Source organism: Eptesicus fuscus, chromosome 9 (assembly GCF_027574615.1).
Source record: "Eptesicus fuscus isolate TK198812 chromosome 9, DD_ASM_mEF_20220401, whole genome shotgun sequence".
Lineage (NCBI taxonomy): Eukaryota > Metazoa > Chordata > Mammalia > Chiroptera > Vespertilionidae > Eptesicus > Eptesicus fuscus.
In genome coordinates, this window is record NC_072481.1 from 11,490,108 (window position 1) to 11,513,846 (window position 23,739).

General features: G+C 52.9%; 2 protein-coding genes across 2 annotated transcripts; one reads left to right on the top strand and one right to left on the bottom strand.

Moving 5' to 3' along the window:
• Positions 1-583: 583 nt before the first annotated feature.
• On the bottom strand, positions 584-4,860 carry PLA2G2D (phospholipase A2 group IID). Its single transcript, XM_008148135.3, has 4 exons — positions 4,806-4,860; positions 3,649-3,793; positions 2,769-2,875; positions 584-926 (listed from the first exon to the last, which is right to left on the bottom strand). Exons 1-4 carry the CDS (start codon positions 4,843-4,845, stop codon positions 775-777), a joined length of 444 nt encoding a protein of 147 aa, XP_008146357.3. The 5' UTR covers positions 4,846-4,860; the 3' UTR covers positions 584-774.
• A 9,352-nt stretch (positions 4,861-14,212) lies between these two features.
• On the top strand, positions 14,213-21,780 carry PLA2G2F (phospholipase A2 group IIF). The gene is made up of 5 exons (XM_008148243.3): positions 14,213-14,325; positions 14,994-15,043; positions 18,203-18,347; positions 19,265-19,374; positions 21,572-21,780. Exons 1-5 carry the CDS (start codon positions 14,213-14,215, stop codon positions 21,778-21,780), a joined length of 627 nt encoding a protein of 208 aa, XP_008146465.2.
• The last annotated feature ends 1,959 nt before the right edge of the window (positions 21,781-23,739 follow it).

Genomic DNA, 23,739 nt, shown 5'->3' on the forward strand with positions numbered 1-23,739 from the left:
CTTGGCCACTGGAGAGGGCAAGTGGGACATTTCTGCGGAAAGCCCACCTGAGCAGAGGCCTGGGGGCAGGGGAGGAAGGGCCTGGAGGACAAGTGGCCTGTGCTCACGGGCTTCGTCCAGCCCTTCCCTCCAGAGGCATTTACGGAGCCCCTTCTTGGCCCTGCTTTGGGTACCAGGGATGCAATGAGTCATGGGCCCCGCCTACCAGGACTTCATGCCTAGTGGCGAGAGGGACAAGGCGCCAGACAGGGTGGGTCCCAAACTCCTGCAAGAGGCCCTTCCTGGGGTGATGGAGAGCCTTAGAGGTTTATAGAGTAGAGTCAGGAGGACAGAAAGATGGATGCTGCCCATTAGAGAGGCCACTGGGGCTGCAGCTTGGACAGTGTATTAGAGGAGTGAGACTGGGGCGGGGAGGCCTGGTGAGTGAGTGGCAGTGACAGGGAGAGCCTGCCTCACCTCGGTCCCCAGGTCCCAGCCCCCAAAACACCTGCTGCTTTGGCCCAAACACCTTCCCCCTGGCTCCCTGGCCTTGGCTTTTCCTAAGATCTCAATCCACCCTCAGAGGACACAGCTGCTGTTGGGAGATTTATTTCAGAAGGCCCAAGAGGCAAGGTGGGTGGTGGAGGAGAGGCCGACTCTCCCGCTCCCTGGGGGTGTGTTAAGGGAGCCAGGCTGCTTCAGAGGGTTAGTTATTTCTGGGACAGGGGTGTCAGCAATCTCGAGGGACTTCCGAGGACCCAGGTAGGGAGCGTGGGACAGCCGGGCAGGCTTCTTCTAGCACAGAGGGGTTTGGCCCTTGCAGCGGGACCTGTAGAAACGGGCGAATCGTAGCTTCTTCTGGTAGGTGCCCATCTGACGCTTCAGGCAGAAGGCCACCTCCTTGTCACAGGCGCACAGCTGCTGCTCACACCAGCTCCCTTTGTCAGCTGTGGGGTGCAGGAGAGGGGCTCAGTGTCCAACCATTCCTGAGACTGAGCCAGGGCTGGGTCTAGGGCCCCTGGAGGGAACCTCTGAAGGCAGTGCCGTCCTCACTCAGCTTTAGGGTGTCCTTCCCGGCTACTTAGGAAGCATAGTAACCTCCATCTTGGGTAAAAACTGCTGTTTAAAATTTAACCCTGCTATTCTGGCTTCTGTAAACGTTTGCTTGCTTAAATAATAGGGAAAAATAAGACTACTCCCCATTCCAGAGAGGCCATAAACTATGCCCCAGACAGAGTTGTCAGTGCTGGCGCCAGGCCAGGCCTTGAGATATGGTCTCACGGCCTGTCCCAGCACACAGGACTTTTTCTCAGAAAGTCCGGAAGTCTCATTCCAAATTTGGGAGACAAAGAGCTGAAAAACATATAAGTAAGGGAGGGAGACTTCCACCATATTGGGCCCCAGAATTTGAGAAGCAAGATTTTCCTCTGGGCCCGCTAGCGCTAGCGAAATGAACAGGACTCCAAATAAATTTGGCTTATTGATTAAGGCGTCTTCTGATTTGCAATATAACACTTGGACTCTAGCTGCCTGACCTTGGGTATGTACCAAGACCCCCCCGTGTGCCTTTATTTATTTTTGCATTCATTCAATGAACATTTGAGCACCTATCATGTGGCTGGCCCGGGGCGGGGGTGCAGGGGGGGGGGTGCAGGGGGAGGAGGCAGGACTGAACACAGCTGACCTCTCAGGTTCACACTCCCGTGGGGCAGCAGGTCTTTGAGAACCGCAGAAACGAATATCAAACTGTGCTCTATGGGAGTAAGAAACAATGCCAGGGCCACAGGACAGGAAAGCAGTGGGCCAGAGCCATTGGAGCTGAGGTCAGAAGGGTCTCTCTCCCTAGGGAAGCCAGGTGGAGGAGGGGGAGTGCTCCAGGCTGATGGAACAGCCTGTGCAAAGACTCTGAGGCAGGAGGGACCACAGTACTGCAGTTTCATTATCTATAAAATGGCGATGATGAGAAGTGCTGCCTGGGGAGGGGGCGGGAGAGGGGGGGCCTGTTGTGAGAATGAAAGTAAGAAGGCAAAGCACTCAGTACCAGTGCGTGCCCGATAAATGCCGGCTGTTACTATTAGTGTCATTGTTATTATTATTAAGTCCTCAGTGAACGGGGACAGTGGTGATGTGCCCATTTGATTCCCAGCCCTGGAACCTGCCACCTGCTTCAAGCATGGACCCAGGGGCCAAGTGACCTGGGATGCAACCCAGGCTCTGCTCCTGGCAGCTGTGTGACTCCAGGCAAACACTTCTTCACTCCATCTCCTTGTCTATGAAATGGAGCTCATCAGGGTGGGGCTGCCTCCTGGCTGGGCTGCTGTGAGGATCAGTGATGATGGGAGGAGAAACAACAAGATCAGTAGCCCGTGTCATCTATCGAGCATGCCCTGCGGCAGGCATCTGTGAAGCTCATTCTGTCTGCCTTCATTCTAGTCCCCGGATTAACGCTCTTGGGGAGAATAGAATACTTTTCTCGTCCTCAGTTCACAGATGAAGATACTGAGGTTCAGAGAGGTTGAGCAAGGCATTCAAGTTACACAGCTGGTCAGTGGTGGCTCTGGGATCTAAGCAGAGGTCTGCCAGCCTTCCAGATCCTAAAGGGGCCAAAGCCCTCATTGGACCTCTCCATACTCCCACCCCTACTCCCGCCTCTCCTCCACCGCCCCACTATTGCCACTGGGCATGCGAGAGCAACAGAGAGGTTGAGTAGCTTGTGCATCATTGCACAGCATGTGAAAGCAGAACTCCCTTCCTCAGTCTTCAACTCCAGTCCCGGTCCAGACACTCACAGCACTGGATGTCCCCCTGGGAAAAGGTATAGTTGTAATGGTCCCTGTGGTAATGGCAATGGTGGAGCTTCAGGTGACGATAGCAGCAGTCGTGAGCATGGCAGCACCTGGAGGGAGAGGACAGGAAGTGGGGCAGGGCGCACAGACGCACTGCACCGTCCTTAGCTGGCGCGGTCTCAGGCAGCCCCTGCCCCAGAGGAGAACCCGATCCCGCCTTGGAAGAGCCAAGGCCTCCAGGGGTCTAGTCTTCTGCATGCTCATGCTAGCTAACACTTACAGAGTGCTGCCTAGGACCCAGGCACCTGCTTTTCCTACAAATTCTCTCAATCTTCCCAACCACTCTACTACAGGGGTACTAGGATGATCCTCATGTCACAGCTGAGGCAACTGGGACTCAGGGAGGCCAAGCCACCTGCCTGAGCTCACACAGCCTGTAAGTGGTGGGTCAGGGAAGTGACCTGGCCTAGCCCCAGGCTCTCATCTCTCCTCTGGCCGATTCCCAGGATTGTGGTGAAGATCCAATGAGACAATGGCAAAATGAGGCGGGACCTTTAAAAAACCCCGTGCAAAAAAATAAATAAATAAAAATAAAAATAAAATAAAATAAAAAACCCGGTGCAAAGGCAGCGGGCAGTGTGTGTATGTATTCTAATTAGATTACGGGTTGAGAGTACAAAGGGGGAGGGTCTTCAAGACTTTGGGGAACCTTCTGGAAGGCAGGCTTCGGGATTCTGAGCCTGTGTCGAAGCTCAGCAGACTTCCTAGCACATGGTACAAAATGGGTCCACAGAATGAATAAATAGATGGAGAGGAAAGAGGAGAGTCCTGGGGTGCAGGCAGGACAGGATTGCGGCCCGTGGGCCTGCCTGGGAAGGGTTACCAGTCCGTGGCATCTAGGGGTTGGCCTTTTCCACCAAGTCCACAGTGACAGCCGTAGGGCCAATAGGAGGTGATGGGTGTCCTCCTGGTCACTTGTTTGACCATCTTGTTCAGGTTCAGAATCCCGCCCTCGGTTGGAGTCACACCTGCCAAGGAGCCCAGCAACAAGGAGAGGACGTGAATCCCAGGGGAGGCCCGTGCACCCCTGGCTGGCACCTCTGCTCTATCTGGTCCGGACCAATGACCTTGGGTAACAAAACGACAACAACCACTACGTCTATTAAAAAATATAATGGCAGTGAGTGCTTGCCATGGGCCTTTTCACGTAGCAATTTATTGACTCCATCTACCCCATGAGAAAAAGACTATTTTTTTTTTAATAAGTCAACTTAGATGTAGAGAAAAGTTGCAAAGATCATATAGAAAGTTCTCACAGAGCCTTCACCCACTTTCCTCTAGTGTGGTATCGTCTTACATAATTGTGGTGTATTTATGAAAACGGAGAAACCGACAATGAATACTATTTTTAATCCCCAGTTTAGAGAGGAGCAGACTGAGGCTGTTCCAGGTTATAGTAACTGGTAAGTGGAGGAACCTGGATAGAGACCCAAGGCATCCTTTCTAAAAATCACATATTTTGAGGTGCCAATTTGCTAGCAGCCACATTTTTACAGTTGATCTTCTGCTAAAGATCAAATAGAAATCGCCCACCTCCCTCCAACAGTCAACAGAACCCACTTCCCAGGTTCAAGGGAGATCATGAGCGTGGATGCGGAGTGCTGTTTCCATGCAAATGAGTGTTATTAGTTGGTCAAAAGGACGGAGGGGAACAAGAGGAGGTGAGGAGATCATTTCTGTAATTTTTGTCCAAAGTACCACAGGTGCCAGCTCGTCAGGCCCCTGGATTCTGAACCTTCGGTTCTGACCTTCACGGCAGGCCAGCAGCGCGCCACAGCTTGGCCACCCAGGCCTCTCTGGCCACAGCCACCGTTCTAAGGGACCGGAAGCCGCTGATGGCTCCTTGCAAGGGGCAGAGGGTTGAGGGCTTGAGGGGCCAGGGCGGTGGGGATTAGAGCAGCAGCTCAGTCTAGAAAAAGGACATAGGGCCTACCCGTGTCCCTCCTTCCCTTGCCAGCTGTGGCTCCTGTCCCCACTCACCAGCAAACACCACCAATACGCACAGCAGGGGGAGTTCCATGATCCCGGCCCAGAGGAGGGGAAGCAGCTGCCGGAAGTCCTTCATGCAGGCAGCCCCTTATATAAGAGGCACCCCCACCCCCACCAGCTGAGCCTGCCCCTGCCCCTCCCGCTCTAGCTCTCATGGAGGCCACCTCTGCTCCTTCTGTTTCCTCTTTTCTGGCAAGGGGGAATTTTAAAAAAATATTTTTATTTTTAACATCCGTATTTTAAACTTCCTGATTGCAAAAGAAGCACATGTTCAGTGTAGAAGATTTGGAAAACATAAACAATAAGAAGAAATTAAAAATCACCTGTGGATTCATTAAGCAGCATTACGGGTTCGGTGTATGTCCTTCTGGTTCCATTGCTCTTTCTCTCTATATATATCTCTCCACACTTTTCCTGACCAAACTAGGAAGTTGTTATTTGCAGCCTCTCTTTTCACTTACCAATCAAACTTGAACACAGTTCTATGCCATTAAATATTCTTCTGCAGAAACATTTGAAAGCCAGCCTCGTATTCCATGATACAGCTAGGCCACTCATTTAGTGAATTCCGTATTGACGGCCATACGGGTTACTGCTCTAGGGTGTACAGTGGTACAGTGAAAGACACCACGGAGGCGAAATCTCAGTTCATGTCCAGAACTGCTGCTGTGGGATCTATCCCTAAAGTGGACTTGCCGAGTCAAAGCACATGCACAATTTGAAGGCAATTGACATGTGTCGACAACTTGCAGAAGGCCCGCCCAGTTCACATACGGGAATCCTAATGAACACCTGGTGTGGATCCAGCCTAACTAGGGTGGGGGTGCTGATGGCAGGACACACGGAGGCACCACAAAGAGATGGTCTGCCACTAAGGCTCCACGGATAACCCTGCAAGGTTTAATGGAGAGCCCATGGGAAGCAGATATTGGTTTTCTTCTATGCCCACGAGATGGCTGTTCAAGGGCATAGAGCCCAAGCTGACCTTTTGGCTGCCAGCTAACCAGTTCACCCCAGAAAGTGCACCAGCAAGAGTCACTGCTGGGAGCTGTTCTCTCTCTCAACTCTCTTCTACATCTAGTTTTTCCTTTGTTCCTTGCCTCCATCACTGACTGATCACCTAATGTGTGAGAAAAGAATTTGAAACAGAAGGCAAAATACGTGTCTCTAGCATATTCTTTGACATGCCTCCCCAATGAGTGCTCAGTAGTCATCCCTTCTACTCTTGCCAATGGGGCCTTACCCTATGAGCAGTCTTCTAGATCTGGGCTCTTGACAGGCATGTGGCTAACTCCCAGAGCTTCTCCTCATCTGGTATCCTTTGGGTAGGAGCAAAAGTAGGCAGGAACAGAAGGCTTTGTTGATTCCAGGAAGCTTTTCCCTGGTGGGAGAGTCGCCATGATATTGACACTATAAAGGGGCCTCAAAAACATTTTCCCCAGACTCCTCCAGAGGCCCCAAGGCACATCTGGATGGCTGGGTTTGGGATCAGAGGGACCTGGCTCAAACTCTGGCTCCTTCTCTTACCATCTGCGGGACCCCGGGCAAATCACTTTACTTCCATGAGCCTTGGTTTCCACGTTTGCAGGACCGGGACAATATGGGGACAGCAGCCCCTCTTTCCTCTGATTGCTGTGGGGTTCAGGAAGCATTCAGCACACTGCACCAAGCCTCACCCATGGGGAGAATGCCGTACGGCAACCACACAGGGGTTACATGGCGTTTTGTGGAGGTGAAGAGGATGAAAGGGTGGGAGCCAAAGCCAGACTGCCTGGATTCCAGCTGCTTCGCCTGGAGCAAGGAGCTCAGCAATGAGTCTTTTGTTCCTTCCATGTACAATAGGGGTGATGATAGTACCTACTTCATAGCCTTCTTGTGGGGATTAAACAAGATAATATGTGAACAGGGCTTGGTCCATAGCTAGAACTTAATAAATGTTAGCTATGGTTACTCCCTTCATCACCATCTTCATCAGCCACATCATCCCTGCTTATAATAGAACTAGAGGCCCAATGCACGAAATTCGTGCACGGGTAGGGTCCCTAGGCCTGGCCGGCGATCAGGGCCGATTGGGACTTTCCAGCTGCCAGCTAGGGCCTTCCTTTTTTCCGTGCTGCCTCTGGTGGTCAGCGCACATCACAGCGAGCGATTGAACTCCTGGTCTCCCGGTCGAACTCCTGAGGGGACTCTTTGCATATTAGCCTTTTTTATATAGAGATAATCTTTTCCTCTGCATTGTCTAATCTGCTGTTAATCCTATCTACTCTATCTTTCATCTCAGACAGTGTATTTTTCTCTCTCTAGAAATTTAATCTGGGTCTTTTTATATCTTCGGTGTTTCTACTTAATATGCACAAGCTCTCCTCTATCTTCTTACCCATAGAGAATATAGTTATAATAACTGTCTTAATGTTGGTATCTACTAATGCTATCATTGGGGTCATTTCTGGGTCTGTTTCTTTGATTTTTTCCTCATTATGACTTAAGATCACCACTGCTCATATTATAGATCACACTATGATAATAAAACTTTGTCTATTTTTAAAGGGTGGTGTTTTGTTTTGTTAAATATTTTTTATTGATTTCAGATAAGAAGGGAAAAGGAGAGATAGAAACATCAATAATGAGAGTCATGATTGGTTGCCTCCTGCAGCATGCCCCCTACTGGGGATGGAGCCTGAAACCCGAGCATGTGCCCTGACAGGGAATTGAACCGTGACCTCCTGGTTCATAGGTCAATGCTCAGCTACTGAGCCACACTAGCTGGGCAAGGGTGGTTTCTTTCCAGTAGATTTCCAGAAGTGAAATTGCTGGGTCAGATGATAGAAATGTTTTTAAGCCTCTTCCTTTCTCTGAAATCTGTAGAAATTCAGAACCCCTGCATCTGCCTCCATTGGCAGCATGTGCGTATTCATTGGGCCTGGTGGTTTCTTGAGACTTGTCAGCAAATCTGTGGGTTTTCACATCCGTGGGAACAGTAGGAAAAACACTTGATAATGCACCAAGATCTCCAGGTGGTGGGCGCAAAGCAGCAGGAGGGGGCTGAGGTGCTGGAGCGCTTATTCGATGAAGAAGAGTTACCATTTGCTGAGCCTCTACCGTGCGTCAGGCACCGCCTTGTTATGTGATTTTCACGTCCACACCACACGGGAGATACTGCTGCGTCCATTTCACAGGTGAGAGACGAGCTCAGAAACGTACCCAGGGTCACAAGCAGGTACGAGGCAGAGTTTGGGTTACAACATAGGTCTGCCAGGAGCTGCCCTTCCCAGGCCCCGTTCTAAGTGGTCCCACATAGTACATGCGCGTGGTTACTGCCCTAATCCCCATTTCACAGACGAGGCATTGTACCCAGGGCTCTGCTGTGACTTTCCTGCCCTCCTGGTATAGATGGAGGTGGGCATGAGAAGAGCTGGCAGAGCCTGCAAGTCTGCTGTCCCCAACCTCACTGCTGAAAAGAAAGAGGACCCCTATCTCCCAAGGGGTACCCCATGGGTGACCCCACGTCCTCTCAGCCAGGGGCCAGGACCTCCCCTCGACTCATGTCTCCCTGCGAAGCTCCATGTACCAGGATGGTCCCCTGCCTGGACTCTATCCGAGATGAATAGCCAGACGATGTTAGAGACGAAGCTCCGACTTATTGGAGGTTTGCAGGACACGAGGAAGTGAAAGCTGGGCTTCCCCAGGGGCTTGCAGCAGGAAAAGAGAAGGGAGGGAGAGAGCTGAGCTGCCTTTGGGGGAGAGAGACCCACTTTCCTGCAGCTGCACCAGGGCAGAACCAAAGCAAGCGGAGTAAACAACCAGAGCGCCCCGCCCCCAAGTGCCTGCCTACAGCAGAATGGATCCGTTGAGGCAGAGCCGCTTCGGGATAACAAGACCAGGGGCTGAAACTACACACAGCAACATGGAAAAACCTCACACACCTGATGCTGACCCAAAAGGCCGACACCAAAGAGTACAGACTCTGTGTGTATGACTTTCCAACACAGCCAAACTGAATCGCGCTTTTACGAGTCAGGACAGGGTTCCCCACTGAGGGGGTGGGGACTAGACAGGTGACAGGAGGGTTTTGGGTGCCGCTTCTCTCTTTCTTTGCCAGCTGTGGGTTACATTGGTGTGTTCAAGTTGGGAAAATTCATCCAGCTGTTGTAATGTGTGCATTTTCCTATGTATATCATACTTCTACAAATTTGAGGGAGTGAATGGGCAGAGAGAGTTACTTCAGATAGTCTTCTAGATGATAAACTCAGGCCGTGTAGTACAAAGAAAACCCAGCTTTGATATCAGTCAGATCTGGGTTTGAATTCCAGCTTACTAATGGCATCACCGTGATTACAATACATCAGCTCCCTGAGCCTTAGTTTTCCCATCCAAAATATGGGCCCAGTGATGCATCCCCCGAAGGCGTGTTGTCATAATCACAGGGAGAATGATAGGTATACAGTAGGTGGTCAGTAAACGCATGGCACCTGGTGACCCCTCCTCCCAGGAGGAAAGAGTCTAAGGTTCTGACCTAAGCAAAGGGCTGGGCACACTGACCTCTCCCCACACCTCGGGCCCAGAGACTGGTTTCTAATTGATACAGAGCTGGTCACCCACAGCGGGGATTTCCACTTTGACCTCTCAGGGCACGCAGAGTGACCCAAGCTCAGGCTAGTGGCCACAGAATCTTCTTTCAAAATCGCTGGACCATTCCCATGCCCAGCAGCTTTGACACAGTCATGGCTCGAAGGTTCTTGTTTTGTCTTCAGATCTGGTGAGACCCCCTGCTGCCTGTCTCAAGGCCACATCCTACTGGGACGCAGCAGCGCCTGGGCGGTCAGAAGGCGGCTTGGAGGTCATCCTGACTCCCCGGCTGTTTTCTCACCTGTTAAATGGGGTGGAGGAAAAGGAGAAGGCCCCGCCTGCACAATGGGGCTCTTGTGCAGATGCTGAGACATGGGGCCTAGACGATGCTTGGCTTGCATACCATAAGCGCTCAATGGTGGTAGTTGGTGTTCTCATTATTGGCATTAGCTTATGGAAGGCAAGGACCACACTTGTAAGAAATCTCCCAGCCACCCAGCAAATGAAGGGCTTTCCTGAGCACCAGCTACATGCTGGCCGGCAGGCAGACCACGCCCCTGCCCGCTAGGGACTTTTGGTGTCACTGGAGTGAGCAGACACATTTAAGCTGATGGGAAGCTGGGCTGTGCAGACCCCCCGTGGCCCGTCTGGTGGGTGGGGGTGGGAGCCTCATGCGGATTTGCACAGAGTGGGTGGATCTGCCTGAGGAGTCAGAATCGGGGGATGACTGTGGACCCCAAGATGTTTGTCTGGTTTTACAAATGGGTCTATGATCCATTTTTAATATTTATTTTAAAATTTTTTGGTAAAATATACTCAACAATGTTGACCATGTTGACCACCATTGAGTGTCCAGTTCAGTGGCATTAGGTGCGCTCACACTGTGGTGAGCCATCACCGCCGTCCATCCACAGAACTCTTCATCTTGCAAAACTGAAACTCTGCACCTGTGAAACTCTCCGTTTCTCTCTCCCCAGTTCCTGGCAACCACTATTCTACTTCCTGAATAGTGAATAGTCTCTATGAATCTGAATCTTCCAAGTTCCTCATCTGAGTGGAATCATGCAGTATTTGTCCTTTTGTGACCGGCTTATTTCACTTATCATAATGGCCTTAAGCTGCATCCATATGATATGTATCAGAATTTTCTTCCTTTTAAAATTTGAATAAAATGTTCCATTAAAAAAAAAAGCTTTACTGAAATATAACTTGCATACCATCCCATTTATTCATTTCTCAGTGTATAAATCGATGTGAGTTTTTTTTGTATATGCACAGTTATGCAACCATCACCACAATCTAATTTTAGAACATTTTCAACAACCCCCCAAAAATAACCCTATCCATTAACAGTTTCTCCGCATCCGCCTCTACCACAGCCTTGGCCAACCACTAAGCTGCTTTCCATCTCTATAGATTTGCCTGTTCGTTTTCTATAAGTAAAATCACGTAATAGGTTGTGGCCTGTATAAGAAGAGGAAAGTTGGGCTCACAAAGAGACAAGAAGATGGTGCACGCACAGGGGAAAGACCATGTGAGGACGGTGAGAAGGTGGCCATCTGCAAGCCAAGGAGAGAGGCCTCCAAATGAAACCAAACCTGCCTTCACCTTGACCTTGGGCTTCCAGCCTCCAGACCTGTGAGAAAATAAATGTCTATTGTTTAAGCCACCCCGTCTGTGGTATTTTGCTACGGCAGCCCTAGCAGTTAATGCAGTATTTTTATTGGGTTGAATTCACCAGTGAAGGCATCCGGACCTGGAGTTCATTTATGAGAAGGTTTTAAGCTACAATTGAACATTAATTTTCTTTAATAGATATAGGCTATTTCCAGTTGAGTGAGTTTGTGTCTTTCAAGGAAATTGACTATTCCATCTTAGTGGTATTGTCTTACAGCCATTTTAATACAGAAAATTACAAGTAATAAAATAAAACCATCAGCTATTCCACTGCCTAAAAAGAACCATTACTAATGTTTAGCTGTATATCCTTCTGATAATTTTTATATATATGCACGCCAACCCTCTCATCCCCCCCACTTTTGGTTTTTACAAAATTGCTATTACCCTTCATATCCAGGATTTTGTTTTTTGTATTATCAAATCTTTAAAAACATTATGGATTATGGATGGCTGATTAAGAACTAGCTTAACTAACCCCTACCTTAAGTTGCTCCTGATTTTGGGGGTGCATCATATAAAACACCACAGTCAGTATCTTTTTTCATCTGTGCTGGCATCTTCTTTTACAGTTCCCCAAGTGGAAATACCGGGTCGACCAGTTTATTGACCTTGGGTACTGAGCACCCTGTGCTTGGTAGGGGGAGGGCGGGGAGAGGGAAGAGCTGATCCCCCCACTTCAGGGGCTTGCCCTCTGCAGACCAGCCCAACCAGCACAGCCAGCGGGAGTAGGAGACAACCTGGCAACAGGGCTGTTTGGAGGCCTGCAGGGGTCCCCACCCTGGTGATGGCCTCCTTGGCACAGATCTAAGTGGTTCTAGTTTACCTACAGGTTGGAGGCTATATCGTCCCGGTGTGGACTGTACTGGCCTTACTTCTTAGTCCTTCTTCCTTCCGAGGCTGTGATACCATTACGAGGCTTATGCAAAATCGAAGCAAAGACCGAACCAAGCTTTGTGCAGACAAGTGACGGCAGAGCCCAGCCTCCTCCCAGCACTCTCGGTCCTCAGGGAGCTCCCAGCCTGACGAGGCAGGTCCTGTCCCTGGGAATCCCCGGGCTTTGGAGGAAATAGAGTCCCCTGTTCCCCGGGACCCCCGGTCTGAGTGAAGCGTCAAGAGTCACACACCAGGACGTGCACGGGCACCGACGGAGGGATGTGTAAGCAAGTGGAAATGAACACCCTCCCCGGGGCCGCTGTGTGCCTGGATGCACTGGGGGTTTCCCAGAACTGCTGGGAAGGAGAACGGCCTGGATCCATGGAGAGGACGTTGGGCAGAGGCAGGATGGGGGTGGGAGGAGGGGGGTGACCTGTGGGACAGGCTGGCCAGTTGGTGTGGTAGATTCCTAGGAAGGGAAGCCCCAGAGGGTCCCTTCAGCCCCTCGTCAGCCACTTGGGGGCATTGGGAGAGCAGGGCCAATGCGAAGGTGGGGGGTTACTTGGAGTGTTAATTTCCAAGAGTACTCTTCCCTCCCCTCCCCACCACCCCAGTTCACCTCAAGACTGGAGACGGGTTTGGCTCGGTGAATAGATCGTCGGTCTATGGACTGAAGGGTCCCAGGTTCGATTCCGATCAAGGGCACATCCCTGGGTTGCGGGCTCGATCCCCAGTGGCGGGTGTGCAGGAGGCAGCCGATCAATGATTCTCTCTCATCATTGATGTTTCTATCTCTCCATTCACCTTCCTCTTTAAAATCAATAAAAAAATATATAAAAAAAAAAAAAAAAGACTGGAGAAGGAGCTTGGGCTTGGCAGCAATCAGATCCTTCACTGGGTGCCTACCCCATGCCCACCTGGCACAGCACCTGCCATCTGTCCAACCATCCTCTCTCGGGGAAGCCGGTTACATCCAGTCCACAGCTGAGGACATGGAGGGCAAGGAAGGGAACTATGCTGCCAGGATCTCAGAGCCGAGCTGCGGGGGTGCTGCGGTCGGAGCCCCATCCGTGGGACTATGCCATCCTCCAGGGGCTCCTCTCCTGTCCATCTTTCCCACACGCATGCCGCCCTCTATCTAGGGGCACATGGCACCGACTCGCAGGCCACGAGGCTCTCAACCTGAAACCACTGAGCCCCCTAGGGCACATCTGTGATGTCTGGAGACATTTTGGCTGTCAGACTTGGTGGGGAGGGGGCTCCGACTGGATCTAGTGTGGGGTCAGGGATCTGTTCAGCGTGAGGGGCGTGGGGGCGCTTGCCCGTGGTGCGGGTGGGGAAGCCCTGCTCCGGGTCGGGCTTCCTGCCAGGTGCATGTGCTGTGCCCTCCGTCTTAGCCAGATGTGGGCACCGACATGCTGCAGAGGTGGAGGGAGGCCTACAGACAGGCACCTAGCCACATGGAGACCCTGACGAACGTTCTCTTCTTGACCAAATTCCACTCCGTCTCTCTTGAACTCTTGCTCAACTAGGCCCCGGCTTTTGGGCTTCTGTGTTTGTCTCTGTTTTGTCCAATTTTAGGAAGAATCTTGTTAAGTCAGTTCAGCCAGAATCCCCATCCTCGATATCTGATCACCCCCAATATCTATCTGATGAAGTTCCTCAGCCCCCTCCCTTCCTTTCCCCTCTCCCGCGTGATGTCTGATCACCCTGGCCTGCCTTCAGCCAGCATCCCCCTGACCCCTGATGTTTTAGTATTTTCCATCCACTGACCCCCACCCTCCTCCTTGGCTATCAATTCCCATTTCTCCTTGTTGGAGTTAAGTTCAATCTCTCTTCCCCAAGGCGAGACCCCATTGTAACGGCCCCCTTGGGTAAAGTCTGCCCCACTGTCCTGTAGCAAGTGTCACTAAATAACGTTAACATCCTTTTCGGATGGGGATAGAGAGGACTTTGGACTAATTTTTTTTTTTCCAGATGCAACGGGAGGGGCCAACTCCTGGCCAGGTGCACAAACCCCCACCCTCTGCAGGCCAGAGCACCGGGGGTGGGGACTTCACCAGGCAGCTGTGGGCGGGGTGGAGGTGGTGGTGGGAGGGAGGGGGTGGAGCCTCCTTTTTCTAGGCCATGTGTCACCAGCCTCCTGCCCAGGGGCACTGCCCCGGCACGAACCTGCCAGTGTAGGTGGCAGTGAGAAGCTGGGGCCTACTCCCCGGAGCCTTTGGAGCAGATCTCGGACCTTTGGAGCCCTATGTCGCTGGCCCCCCAGAACCCTGGACATGGCAGATGGGGCGCAGGCCTACCCCAAAGGGTTCAGGAAGATGGTGCTGGTTAGACACCCCTCTGGGTGGAGGGGCCCTGATCTTAGGGCCTCTTCTTCGAGGACCTCCAGGTACGTGCCTGCTCCCTGGGGACAGAACCCTCCATGCCGAGCAGCAGGGATGGAGGTGGGGAACTGTATCCGGAAGGAGAGCTCTGAGTCTCTGAGGGGTGGCTGAGAAATGTCACTGCATTTTCAGCACTAGAAGGGCCTTACGGATCATCTAGTCCATCCTCATGAGGCAATCCAGGCCAGAGAGGCTAAGAGGTCTATCGGAGATCACATAGCATTTTAGAAGCGGAGCTGGGACTAGAATCCAAGGATCCAGGTCCCTTGGCTCTGAGTGCAAGACTCAGCTACCCTGTTGAGTCACATGACTTTCTGGTCCAAATATGGCAGGGGTTTGGTTCTGATCTGCAACAGTGATCCAACCCCATGAGGCAATGAGCCAACTCCTGCTCCAGGTGGGAGGGGAAAGGCTCCTGGTGCCTCCTGGCTCCGCCGTTCTGGGGGCTGAGCCTTCGGGAGGCGCAGGGCAGGTAGGAGGTGCTCAGTTCTTCCTGGAGCTGCTAATCACAGGGATGGGCAGCAGGAACCACGGCATCAATGTCGCCAGGGTCAACAAGGGACAGCATTGAGGGCACCTGTAATGATAATGAGGCCCGGGAGGGAGCAGCAGGCCTGGAATTGCAGGAAGGAGGAATGGCCGGACTCAGGACCCGGGTTTCGTCCTCTCTCAGATCTAGCCTGGCTTTGAAGTTCTTCACCGTCGCCATCCTGGCCGGCAGCAGTGAGTAAAGGCTCTGGGGAGATGCCTCCCTCACCCCCACCCCAGGCTTTCTCCCTTGACCTTGGGCCTCCTGCTTCTCCATCCGCTGAGCAGCAGCAAGACCTTGGGCCTGTCCTTCGTCTTTCTGGGCCTCCAGTTTCCCGCTCAGCCCCTGTCAGGCTTCACCCTCTCTCCGGGGCTGCTCATTCCTCCTCCACGTGTACGTAAACACACGCCACGAGCAGTTGGCATTTACAAGCCTCAAGAGGCAGGGCCCAGAGCTGAGCAAACATCGTAAAGTGGTGGCATTCGCTGGGCGTCTGGGCACCCCGGCCAACCTGGGTGTTTGTGTACACTGGAGGTGTGTTTGTGTACGTGTGTACATGTAGACGGAAGCTAATAGTTTATGTGTGGACATACTCATGTGTCTATGTGTGTGTGTGTAGGTGTGCCTGAGCATACGATGATGTCCCTGTGTGTACACATTTCAATAGAGTGTGTGTGTGTATTAACTGAGTTATGTGTGTCTGGAGGGTGTATAAGAACGTAGGGGTGCATATACCTGTATGTGGTGTGTATGGAGCAGTGGTGTCTATGTGAGCATATAAAAAGTTGATGGAACAGGTCTGGGGACTTCTTACCCAGGGAGGTAACCCCGGGCATGTGGCTCGGGGGCAGCTGAAGCCCCTGACGCACATTGAACCCCCACACACCTAGGCGTTCCGGTGGCAGGTGCCTCGGGTCGATGGAAGATGAACTGAACCTCTCACTGGCTTTCCGTGCAGCCTGCTCCCCCTCTCCTGGACACGGCCCGCGTGGAGGAAAAGAAATGCCAGAAGCAAAATAAGGCTCCATGTGGCCGGACATGAGACACTGCTGGGTGAATTCGGGCAAAGTGACCTGTTATTTGGAAAATAACCACTTGAGTTCAGCCCAAACCACTGGCCAGGGACAGAGCCTCTGGCCCGACTGAGCGCAGACTTTGTGTCTTGCACTTGGAGCGAGGACGTGGCCTCGCTTCAGGCTGAGGATTCCCCTCTGGGCGCTGCCTGTGGGAGAGTGTGTTTGTGATGTGTGAATGTGTGTATGAGTGAGATGTATAAGTTGTGCTTGTGTGAGGTATTTGTGGGTGAGCGTGCGTATGAGTGTGTTTCATTGACAACCAGGAGAGTGTGCATCTGTGTGTGAGGTGTGAGTGTATGAAGTATGCGTGAGTGTGTGTAGCAGTATGCAGCGTGTGGAGGAGAGGATGAGGTGGGTGGTGTGTCTGTCTGTGTGGGTCTGTGTGTGCCCACCTTTTGTGTGATGGGCCCTGGGGATGAAGCCACCCGGCGGGGGTAACGCCTGCACAGCTAGAGGATGGGTGGGGCAAGAGGTTGGGGCTCAGGCTGGGGAGTGAGGGGGCCAGGACCTCACACAGGACCTCAGGGGCTCTGCACAGGGCGCCCCGCAAGGGAATGCCATTATTGGCTGTCGTCAGATTTAGGAATTGAGGTCAAAGAGGTGACGCAACCTGCCGACAGTCTCACAGTGTTAAACCTGTTTGCAAACCCAGTCCATCCGACTCCCAAGCTGCTTGGCACACACATTTTTCTCCAGCACCAGGAAGCCAGCAGAGCAGAGGTGAGGGTCGGGGGTGAAGAGCTAACCTTCCCAGACACCCTTCACCCCCTGGCCTTTCAACAGACATCGCTGCCAAATCTCTGTGCAGCTCGAGACACAGGCTCAGGCCCACAGCATGCAGGGTCCTCTCTCTCCCTGTCCCAGGCCCCCATGTAGACACTGATAAGGCTCTAAACCATCCTCTTAAAGACATCTGTCACTTCTCCCTACTTCTTGCCCATGTCCTCTCTTGTTTGCTCCTTATTCTCTGTCATGTTGAAAATCGCAGAGCCGATAGACAGGGATTCCCAACATCAGCTCTCTGAGGGGGCAGGGAGGTCCGGCCCAGGGTCCTAACAAGTCCCAGGAGTTGGCAGGTGCCATGCAGGGAGCGAGTGTCTGGTGCATGCTGGCTCCAAACAGGACACTGCCCCGGGGGAATCCCAGGAGGTCAGTACTAATGTTCCCATTCTACAGATGGGAAAATGGAGCCCTAAGGGTTGTAGTTATGGGCCCCCGTCTGTCTGTGCTCGTCCCACTAAGGCAGGTTGAGATGGCGAGTTTCCTGCCACTAGTGATGTGGGACAACCACGTCTCAGAAGCAAGTAGTCGCGGCCTTTGGGATTCCATCCAGTCTCCAGTTTCTGAAGTTCTTGGCGCCCCCCTCTCCTGGGACAATTCCTATTCAGGCTGTGGGGGAGGGTGGGGAGTGTGGAGAGAGTGGGGACAGGGAGCTGGAGGAGCCCAGAGAGGGGGAGACAGGCAGGAGCGGCCCTGCATGGTGCTGGCATCACAGCTGGGGCACACAAACCTGGACTCGTGTCTGGGCTCTGCCACTCCAGGCTCTGAGACCGTCACTGTTCTGAGCCTTCGTTTGCTCATCAGTTGGGGCTAGAGCAGCTCTCCTGCCTCTGTGTGTGTGTGTGTGTGTGTGTGTGTGTGTGTGTGTGTGTGTGTTGTGTGTGTGTGTGTCTTCATTGAATGACCAGGGCACTCAGTTGTCTCTGGATTTACCCTGAGATGCACCAGCCCCAGGACTGTGGTTGGGACACTGAGTCCCCGCTGGGCGCAGAGGAGCCGGGCCAAGCCAGAAGGGCCCAGAATCAAACCCCAGTGTCCTGAAAAGCAGGTCCATGTGCGAAGCTCCTCAGTTTCCCGGGCAGTTGGGCCTTGGATTCTCACTGCCTGGATCCAAATTCTGTCTCTGCCTCTTTTCAATGTGTTCTTGGGCAAGTTCCTAAATGCTCTGGGCCTCAGCGATCTCATCTGTAAAATGGGCAGCCCCACCACAATAGCCTGTCATCAGGCTGCAGTGAGCACTCGATGAGTTAATGTGCGGAAGGGGCCTAGGACAGCGCCTGACAGGCACTGAGGTGTCCTCGGCGTAATGGTAACTATTATTATTTTCTCGGGGCCCCAGGGCTTACTGTAAGAACGTGGGCCCTGCATTCTCTGTACATGGCTTCCTTCCTCCCGCTCTGCCTGCCCGCCCGCCCCCATTCCCCGGGCCTGGGTGTGGGGAGGACAGCCAGGCGGACAGGGCAGGCTGTGCACAGCTTCCCCTTGGTTCTCTTGCAGCCCTGCCTGCAGCGCACAGCAGCCTGTTCAACCTGAAGTCCATGGTGGAAGCCATCACGGGGAAAAATGCCATCCTGTCCTTCGTGGGCTACGGCTGTTACTGCGGGCTGGGGGGGCGTGGCCTGCCCATGGATGAAGTAGACTGGTAGGTTCCAGAATGCCAGGGCTGCTGTCAGAACCGGGTGGGGCAGAGGAGGTCAGACTGATCTCTATCTTCGAGAGGTGGGAGAGGCCCTTTCCCCAAACGATGAGGCTTGTTTGATGAGTTAGTGATGACGAGCTGACCTTTGACCCGTGTCCTCTCCAACCATGGTGGACACACTCTATTGTCCATCACAAAGGTCTCGGGCCTGAAGATGTTTGAACTCTCACTCTCACCAGGAAGAACCTCTGACCTCCCCCAAGCACACGCTTATGCTTGACAAAGGCAAGGGCTGTGACTCCTGCCCCCATCAGATTGCAGGCTCTGAAGGTCAGGGCTGTGTGTGCTTCCTCCATCCGACAGGGAGTCCTGAAGTCATGGCTTGTCTTCCACTCCTGTCTCCCCAAAAGCAGCCAGCACCAAGTCTGGTATCACCGGGAGCTTAATAAATGCATGTTGACTAATTGTTTTCCCTCCACCAGAGGGGATAGGAACAGCCACCCCACAATTGCTTCCTGTCCCCCACCCCCTAACCCCCACTCAAGCCTTCAGACCTTGGTTCTTCCTGGGCACCATGCACAGCCAGGTATGGCCTCTGCATATAGTCAGTGTACAACCCTAACCCTCCCTCCCACCTGACCACGTTGCTGGACCACCTGGCCCTTCCTGCAGCTGCAGCCAGGGCTCCAAGGGGGGAAGCTGGAGCCCTGGGCACAGACAAAGAGACATAGTCATGTACAAGAACCTGGGGCACTGGCCTGCTTTTCCTGGCTGTGTGACCTCAGGAAAGTAATTATCCCTCTCTGGGCCTCAGTCTGAAGGTCTGACCAGTGAGGAAATGGGACAGATGATCAGGCTCCTGCTGGTAGGAGATGGGCCTAGCCTGGCGATGCGGGCCTGTTCTCCTCTACCCGCCCTAGGTGCTGCCATGCCCATGACTGCTGCTACCAGAAGCTCTTTGACCAGGGCTGCCACACCTACGTGGACCATTATGAGTACAGCATCGAGAACAAAACGACGATTGTCTGCAGTGAGTCCCTCCCCCGACACCTGCCCCAGCCTGTGCTAGGGCCCTGTGCAGGGCTGCCAGATGAAACACAGGACGCCCAGTTAAATTTGAAGTTCAGATAAACAACGAAAAATGTTTACGCATAGGTAGATCGTAAACATTTCATGGGATATACTTATACTAAAAATGTAATATTAGCACAATGCCAATTAGTGTTAGTATAGAATTTAAGAATTAGCATAAGGATGTCCCATGCAATATTTGGGATATACTTATACTAAAAATATGTTTGCCTGAAATTCAAATTAACCAGGCCTCTTGTTTTTGTTGTTTGTTAATTCTAACAACCCTCGCTGTGGCTCTGGCATGTCTCCCTGGTATGCTCTGATCCCCAAGCCTGACCTGGTCCCCATTTCTCTCGTCCTGGAGATTCTGCAGCTTTGTAGATTCTGATTCAGTGGGTCTGGGTGGGGCTCAGGAATCTCTTAGGTCCGTGGTCGGCAAACTGCGGCTCACGAGCCACATGCGGCTCTTTGGCCCCTTGAGTGTGGCTCTTCCACAAAATACCACGGCCTGGGCGAGTCTATTTTGAAGAAGTGGCGTTAGAAGAAGTTTAAGTTTAAAAAATTTGGCTCTCAAAAGGAATTTCAATCGTTGTACTGTTGATATTTGGCTCTGTTGACTAATGAGTTTGCCGACCCCTAAGACTTAGGTGAGTGTGAGACTTTCTGACACTGGCCTGGGAGCCGGGGATTGGGGGTGTAAAGCCGGGTTCTGCCAGCATCTCCTGGTCCTGTAGCCCTGGGCAGGCCCTTCCCTACCTGGCTTCAGTCTCCCCATGGGTACATGAAGGGGTTTGGTTCCCTTTCAGTTCTGTCACTGGGACCCCACCAGAAGGTGGCGCCATCCCAGGACCCTCAGAGTTTCCAGATTTCAAGCTATTGGAGTCAGGCCTGGTGGGGTTTCCTTCTTTATAGGGACTCCCCATGGTCTTCCCCCAACGGGTGTGGTATCCAAGCTAATGGCCCAGGTGTCCCTGCCCTGCCTCCCCCTCCCCACCTCCCTGGGGCAGCAGGTGCCCCCGATCCAGTGCTGTGGGCAGCCTGAACTTCCTTTGTCTCCTTTCTTAACCAGGCTGTGCTCCTTGTCCCTCACTAACAGCTCACCAGCAACCCCAGCTTTGCAAGGAAACTCGTCTCCTGTTCTCTGGGAAAGAGTCTGGAGCGAGGGGGGGACTGGGCGCACCAGGGGCCCTTGGGAACTTGGGGCTCTGTGGGCCTCATATTCTGCTGTTCAAACATGGGGCAGAGGGGCTGGCTTGAAAGAGGGGGTGTCCCTTCATTTAACCCCAAGCAGTGGTTTTCATGATAACTTCTGGGGATTCCTAGGGCAGGGGGAATAGCTGCTGTGAGAGGTGATGGCGGGGGTGGGGGTGGGGGTGTCCTGAGGGGTCCAGCTGGCTCTTTAATGTATATTACAGTTTAAGAGGCTTCTCTTTCAGCTGTTTGATGTATTAGCCTTCGGGAAAGAGTTTCATTTAAGAGAAAGGGTTCTGCTGATGGAAAGGTTGAAATATTTGCAAACCATTGGCTAGTGGGTGATTCTCAAAGGGTGTTCCCCAACCTGGGACATCGGCATCACCATGGCACTTGTCAGAAATGCAGATTATCAGGCTCCGCCTGACCTACTGAATCCGAAGCTCTAGGGGTGGAGCTGGGCAGTCAGTTTTAACAAGCCTGCCAGCTGATTCGAATGCACACCTCAGGTGGGGAATCATTGGGGTAAATGATTTCTGGAGGCTAATATTAATAACAGCAGCAGCAGTTCCCATGCATTAGGCGTTTGCTCCGTGGGAGGAAGTGTTTTCCTCATTGGATCCTTAGCACGAACGCCCTCCAGGGTGGGTGTTCTGCCATTCTGTGATGGGAGAGAGTTCCTGACACCTGAGTTCTCGTCCCAGCTTTGCCTTGGGTTTGTTGGTGACTGAGGTAAACCCACCCCCCTCTGAGCCTCAGTTTCCCTACGATGCAATGACATGCTGGGCTTGAGTGGCTCTCCGAGTTCAGCATGCACCAGAGCCCCCTGGAGGGCTGTTAACGCAGGCTGCCCAGCCCAGCGCTTCGGAGCTCACAGGCCTGGGGTGGGCCTGTCGGGGGTGCTGGTGCAGCTGGCCCTGGACCGCTGGGCCCTCAGACTGCATGCACTCCCCTCCCCGCAGGAGATCGCAACCAGACGGACTGCGACAGGCAGACGTGCGAGTGCGACAAGAGCGTGGCTCTGTGCTTCCAGAGGCAGAGGTACAACGAGAAGCATCGCAACTACCTCAACATCTACTGCCAGGGCACCACCCCCAACTGCAGCATCTATGAGCGGCCCAAGAAGGAGACCTGTAGCCCCCCCTCCTCGCCACCCCCTGCACTGCCCTAGTGCCCTCTGGGGGCTGACAGAGAAGAAGGGTGTCAGTTCCTGCTCTGGGGACCAGACACATGGAACCGGCAGAGGTGGGGGTGGATCTGGAGCCTACGGGCTACCCTGCCACCTTCTCCCTGGAGCCCTCCAGCAAGGCTGGTCCCCAGAGGACTCAGGAAGGCCTGGGCCCTGACTGTGGCCACCGGGGTCCTCCAGCCCAGTACTGGGCGTGTCCGTGTCCTGCTGTTGGTCCTGGACTTGGCAGGGAACGTGTGGCTTGTTGGGGTCACTCCTGAGTATGGAAGACGAGACCTGAAAGAGAGGCCCCAGGCCCCCAGGTCTCTGACAAGCACAGGAGAAGCAGGGCCCAGCCCTCAGCCTCTCCCCCTGCACCTCCCCTCATGCAGCAGCCAGGCCAGTGGGTGGAAAGACCTTAGCCCTGAGCGAGGGAAGGCTGAGGGCTGGGACCCACCTGGGTGAAAAGGGAAACCAAGGCCTGGGCAGGAAGCTGAGCAGAAGATTCAGGGAGGCAGGGAGGGAGCAGCCTGGGGGAGAGGGAAGGGTGGGGAGAAGGTGAGAGAGAGGTGAGACGGGGGGAGGGTCAGATGTCTGGACCAGAGGTGTGGAGCTGGGTTGAAGAGTCTGAAGGTGGAGAGGAGGAGTGAGGGTCACATTTTTTGAGGAAGGGGGTCCTGCAATCTAGAGGTTCTCTCCTTCCTTACCACTCCTTTCAGGTTAGGATATCTTTCATGCCAAGGTTTGTGGACGGGGCTGCACTTGCTTTACGTTGGTCTAGGAGCCGCCATGGCCAAAGGTGTTCTCCTTGGCCAATCTTTACTCCGGCTCCTGAGGCCTCTTAGCAACCTTTGGGTTTCCACGTCCATCTGGGCACCACCTAGCTTTAGCAAGAATCCTGCCTTGTCATTTTAGCAAGAATCCCCACCCACCATCAATGTCTGACCAGATTCCATATCCTCCACCGTCTGATCGCCCTGGCCTGCCTTCAGCAAGAATCCTATTAGGTCAGTTTTAGCAAGAATTGTCTTACCCTCTTAGCCATTTTCCATCCCCCAACCCACCTCCGGCTCCTATAAATCCCCACTTAAGGAAAGTGTGGCTTTGCAATTGTTGTATTAAGAATTGAGCCCAGTGCTATACTGCCCCCTGTTGCAAGAGTCTTGAATAAAATCTGTTTCTACCACTTAACCTACTGTCCAGCTTCTGGTTTTCTCACGGCCGTGGTGCCGTGACTCGGGGGATATCTGATTCATCATTGGACCCCAGACCTCTCACCCAGGACCCCAAGTGTGCACCTTGGAAGCCTTTGCCTGATGGATCAGGGTCCACTGGTGAGTCCAACTCCTGAGCCAGGGCTGTGGATTAGCGCCTGCTGCAGTGTGGGGAGGACAAGCTTTGATTCCTAAGGTTCGAGTTTCTGAAGCTGGTGAGAATTCCAGGCTGATTTGTCTGAAAAGTGCCCACTGGGCTGGAAGTCATTCTTCCTGACTCTTTCTTTTGAGTAGGGATGCAATCCCTAACTCCCTAGGCTGGGCATTTCCCCCTGGCTCGTTGGGAAGCTTCTCTGTTCCCCCTGTTTGATCCTGCTCCTCCCAAAGGAACTTCCTAGTCAACGGAAACCCCACTTCTCAAACCCCTGCTGAATGTGGAACTTCGCTGGCTTCTTTGAGAAACCTGAGACCTCCACAAACTGGTTCCTCTAAGGCCTCTTCCTTCCCATCTCCTTCTCTTACCACCTTTGGTCTTCCCTTCAGTACCCATGAATCTATTAATAGGACCCCCTTTAAATCTCTACCTTCTCATCCCTCTGTCCACCCGGCCATCCCCTTTCCCTGCCCACTCTAGCCCTTCAACTTCCTACAGTCACTTGAATCACTTCTGCACACCCCTAGCCTATGAAGGGGCCCCAACAGGACTCAGGAGTCCCCTAAAGCAACCCCTAAAGCTAAAAAGGAAAAA

Bases quoted from the DNA above. Each gene is read 5' to 3' on its own strand.
- PLA2G2D (XM_008148135.3), bottom strand. From the start codon at position 4,845: ATGGAACTCCCCCTGCTGTGCGTATTGGTGGTGTTTGCTG. The intron at 3,794-4,805 runs GTGAGTGGGGAC...GCTCCTTGGCAG, and splicing joins CGTATTGGTGGTGTTTGCTG to GTGTGACTCCAACCGAGGGC. The intron at 2,876-3,648 runs GTAACCCTTCCC...CTCTCCCTCCAG, and splicing joins CCCCTAGATGCCACGGACTG to GTGCTGCCATGCTCACGACT.
- PLA2G2F (XM_008148243.3), top strand. From the start codon at position 14,213: ATGGCAGATGGGGCGCAGGCCTACCCCAAAGGGTTCAGGAAGATGGTG. The intron at 18,348-19,264 runs GTAGGTTCCAGA...TACCCGCCCTAG, and splicing joins CCCATGGATGAAGTAGACTG to GTGCTGCCATGCCCATGACT. The intron at 19,375-21,571 runs GTGAGTCCCTCC...CCCTCCCCGCAG, and splicing joins CAAAACGACGATTGTCTGCA to GAGATCGCAACCAGACGGAC.